The sequence below is a fragment of the Arachis ipaensis genome, chromosome B06 (genome assembly GCF_000816755.2).
Source record: "Arachis ipaensis cultivar K30076 chromosome B06, Araip1.1, whole genome shotgun sequence".
NCBI classification, from domain to species: domain Eukaryota; kingdom Viridiplantae; phylum Streptophyta; class Magnoliopsida; order Fabales; family Fabaceae; genus Arachis; species Arachis ipaensis.
In genome coordinates this window covers 128,647,964-128,652,792 of record NC_029790.2, presented here as the reverse complement: position 1 = coordinate 128,652,792, position 4,829 = coordinate 128,647,964, and the positions used below count along the sequence as shown (strand labels likewise).

The 4,829-nt window shown below is 33.3% G+C and overlaps 1 protein-coding gene across 1 annotated transcript in view; it reads right to left on the bottom strand.

Annotated features, from left to right (window-relative positions):
• The window catches only part of LOC107647527 (trifunctional UDP-glucose 4,6-dehydratase/UDP-4-keto-6-deoxy-D-glucose 3,5-epimerase/UDP-4-keto-L-rhamnose-reductase RHM1-like), a 3,336-nt gene extending 1,268 nt beyond the window's left edge, over positions 1-2,068 (bottom strand). Inside the window, exon 1 of the mRNA XM_016351599.2 lies at positions 486-2,068. Coding sequence (XP_016207085.1) covers positions 486-2,027 — 1,542 coding nt within the window. The 5' untranslated portion in view covers positions 2,028-2,068. The remainder of the gene's footprint in view (positions 1-485) is intronic.

Genomic DNA, 4,829 nt, shown 5'->3' with positions numbered 1-4,829 from the left:
TTTAGTTTAAAGAATGTGAAATTTAAATACAATTATTTTTATGTGAATTTGATTGATAATTAAAAATTATTTGATAATTTAATATATTTAACTAAATTATTATCTAATAATCATTAATTATAAACTTCACATAAAAATAATTAACTGCATATGAGTTTTAATCAAAAAAATATTTTCTTATTTTCATTTTAAAAGGATTTTAGATGATGTTCTGATTATTTTATCTCAAATATTTAGATGTGATTGGAATGTGATAAATGCTTCATTTTTTTTTCATAATATTTTTGTCCATTGAAATTACATCTAAATATTTGAGATAAAATTGGAATGTGACACAATACAAACCTTAAATTCCTCCATTGTTAACTACTTGGGTAAATTGAAACAATTTTAAATATCAAAGATAAATTAGAATAATTAAAACATGAAGAACATATTTGGACTCCACTCAGAATAAACTGAAATGAAAAGTTTAGAGACATTACCATGGCCTTAGTCTTGGAATAGAAGGAACCAATGAAATTTGGCTTGTCCTCCTCCTTGAAGCCAATGCCTGAACCAAGAGGATGGTCTTTGTCATACTCAAATATACAACCAGTTGCAAAATTCATCATATACAATCCTTTTTCATTACAAACATCAGCCAAATTTAATGTCCCAACAACATTAGTCCTTATTGTCTCAACTTTATGTGATTCACACCAATCAACATTTGGCCTTCCAGTCACTCCAGCTGCATTTAACACATGTGTTGGCTTTACCCTACTTATATCCTCCATTAATGACTTTTTATCTTCTAATCTTCCCTTTCCATACTCCCATTGGATTCTTTCTTCATCACAAAGCTTCCCTAGCAACCCTCCAATCCAACCCGTCTTCCCATATATCAAAAATTTCACAAATGTTTTATTTCGTCCTACTTCAGTAAATGACCTTCCTAGCCTTGAGTATCCACATTGAAACGACCATTGAGCTTCGTCAGCCAGATTGGTGGCTGAGAAGCGCGGATGCGGATTCAGGGCATTCGACACGTCTCCCCACCAATCCGGATTCTTTTTGTACCAATCAATTGTCAACTTTAGTCCTTCTTCCCAAGGAGTTCTTTCCTCCCATCCTAGATTCTTGAGCTTTTGATCATCTAGGAAATATCTCTTATCATTAAATGGCCTATCTTGAACAAACTCAATAACATCCTTTGAATTTATGTTGAAAAGCTTGCAAATATGCTCTGCCACATCTAATACACTTCTCTCTTTCTTGGTGCCAATGTTATAGACTTGGCCAATCATTCCTTTGTGGAGAATAACATCAAACGCTTCAGCTACATCGCCGCAATAAAGGTAGCTCCTAACATTGGATCCGTCGCCGTGGATGGGAAGCTTTTGTCCCTTCATCGCCCTAAGGACGAATTTAGGGACAAGCTTCTCAGGATATTGGTTTGGACCGTACACATTGTTTCCTCTAGTAGTTATTGTAGAAAGATTGTAAGATCTATGATAAGCCATTACCAACATCTCGGCGCCTGCTTTCGTGGCGGAATAAGGATTGGTTGGAAGAAGTTGGGAGGCTTCATGGTTTCCGATGTCAGTCTCGGAATCCGTCTCGCCGTAAACTTCGTCCGTGCTTACGTGGATGAACCTTTTAATGCAATTTGTTACTCTACATGCTTCTAGAAGAACATGGGTGCCATAGATATTGTTATAGGTGAATTCCATGGAGTTTCCAAATGAATTGTCCACATGGGTTTGTGCTGCAAAGTGCATGATTGTGTCTATTTCCTCTTCTATCAAGAGATGATTCACCATGTCTGAGCTAGCTATGTCACCCTTGATGAACTTGAAGTTAGGTGATGAAGTACAACATTGTAGATTCTTGATGTTAGAACAATAATCTAGCTTATCAAGTGCTACAATCTTGTAGCTAGGGTACTTGTTGATTAGCCTAGTGGTGACATGAGAGGCTATGAAACCAGCTGCACCAGTTATGAGGATGTTCTTTGGTACGTATGAACTTGCTTGCTTTGACATCTTTAATCTTCTTTAGTACAATTTGTTATGCATGCACCGTTTTCTAACTAACTAACAAAATATAAAACAGAAAATAATGAATCTCAGAAGGTAAAATACTAAGGTGGAAACTTAGGTGCAGTCGACTTCACGTGAAGTTGATACCTTAGAGCCGTTAGATGATTTGACTGATTTGATTAAATTTTCATTTAATGGCTTTCGAGTATTAACTTCACCTGAGTTTTCACCAAATACTAATGTTTATGATATAATAATTTTAAAGAAATTCTATAATTACTGTACTTATAGCAGTTATAATTAAATATTACCTATGTTAAGTTTACAATTTTTTACTATTTGATATTGTGAAAATTATATAATTATTATAATTACTGTAATAATAATCATCATAAAATACACCTTTTGTACGAACATAAAATAGATCAAAATCGTGACAAAAAAACTTACAAATTAAAATTTTAAACACAAAACATGTCCACAACAAGGACTAGTGTTCATCAAGTTATTTCACTAAAGGAAGTCATAATTTGAGCATTATCATAACAAATCAAGTAAATCAAATTTGATAATAAGAACAATAAGAAAAATATTGTTTTCATGAATTTTGATGGATTGAGGAAGAAACACAAATTGAAAGGCATTTTACTTACAGGGAACGCTGTGATTCGGTCATGAGATTGTTAAGAGAAATGGCATCAATGATTACTTTGTGATGATGATAGCTATAGAAAGAAGTGAGTAATGTATGTTGGAGATTTACAATGTGGTGTTCTACTAGGGGCTATAACTTACAAACGTGGACTTTGATCCGAGAATTGTTTTAAATGCTTAATTTGGTATTTAATGTGATAATCTCTCACTTGATTTGACCTCCATAACCTTAATTGTAGGATTTTACTAGGACGATTATCCCAAGGGACTTGAAAAGAAATGCTTCTCTTGGAACTCTTCTTATAAAAACGCTAATAGACTTCAACCTCATCCATTCGTTGATGTATGTGGTTACCAAAAAATACAAATATGTAAAGATATAATTAAAGTCTATTAGTACCAAGAGAGATTTTTGATTATATAGGATATAGGAATACATATTTGGTTTTTGACTATTCTACTATATATGTGTGAAACATCTTGTTATTTCGATAACCAATTATCTTATCAAGAAAAAAAAAAGTTGTAAAGTAACATATACAAATATATATAACTAATTTTAGAAAAAAAGATAAATAGGTCTTAACTTTTTTTTCGTAGACATTTTCGTTTTTAACTATTGAAAAATACTTTTAAATCCATGACCTTCACAAAATTTGGACGGATCAGTCTCTCCGTCCAAATACCTCCGTCAATGACTGATCTGTCCAAATGTCTCCGTTAAGGACTGATCCGTCCAAATTTTGTGAAGGCCATAGACTTAAAAGTATTTTTCAATGGTCAGGAATGAAAATATCCGTAAGACAAAAGGTCAGAGACTTATTTGTCTTTTTTTCCTAATTTTAGTACCAAGAGAGATTTTTAAAATTCGATATATAAGAAACGCATATTCTATCTCTATGTATGTAAATATAAGAGTAAATATAGTCACCAAAAAATATAAGAGTAAATATATTTGTATACCAAAGTCTTTAAATCATCCAAAATAACATAACATCAATAACTATAATTTTTAAATAAGTTTTTATATGAACATTGAATATTAGACGTTATTAACTTATTTTTACAAAGAACTAAAAGATCATACAAAGAAAAAAGAACCCAAATTAATCCCAGCGAAGGATTCTCACTCCAACCCATTATCTCACTCTCTCATTCTAAATAGATATGAAAGTAGCCAAAAAGCTTAGGAGCTCGACACAGCACCTCAATCTTCTCACTTTCACAAAGTTGCTGTCGCTGACACCGCAGGGTCGTCGGCTCCTCTGCGTCTATCAGCTCCTACGCCTTCACTGATGTCGCATCGTCTGTACCTCTGTCCGTGCGCCTTCACTGCGTCTACCAGCAGACCAGCTCCTGTGCCTTAACTGCGTCTCGTTGCTTATGTGCGTCTCTCGTGGTCGTCGTCGCCTCCTCATCTGGCGTTGCCGCCTCCCCCTCGCCAGTCTCTGTTTCACGTTGCTTGGTCTCCCTCTTCTCTGCCCATATTCTGTCTTCACATCATCAGGTAATTTTTTTTATTTTTTTTAAGTTATTCAGTTAAATTACTGGATTATAATCTGTTTAACTGATTAATTGATTAACTGATTGAGTTGATTCTTGATTGTTATTGATTATAATTTGTTGATTCTTGGCAAATTATTCAAATTTTGTTGTTACAATGTAATATATGTAGGTTTAGTGGATGATTGATATTTTTTTTTCTTTCTGATTATTGGTATTTAGTGTTGATTTGTTGTTGTTTTAATATCAATATGGTCAATTGAGCTGCGGTTTTTATATTGTTGGTGCTGTTTTTTATATTATTGTGTGAATTTATATTGTTGGATATTGGATAGGTTTTATGAATTGAGTTGTAGTGGATAGGGATGGCAATGGGGCGGGTAGGGAACAGGTTTTTGTTCTACCCGGTCATGTCCCGCCCCGCCCAACAATAACCCACATCGAACTTGTACTGCTTCTGTCCGCGAGTAGTAAAAAGTTAAACAGGTCCCCACTTTACCCATTTTGTTTCATTCCGCTCCTATAATTATTCAAATCTAACAAATAAAATTAAATTTTAAATTTTATATAACCATCATTACATACATAACATAAATTAAAATAAAAATTTAAATATATATATATATATATATATATATATACCAGGGT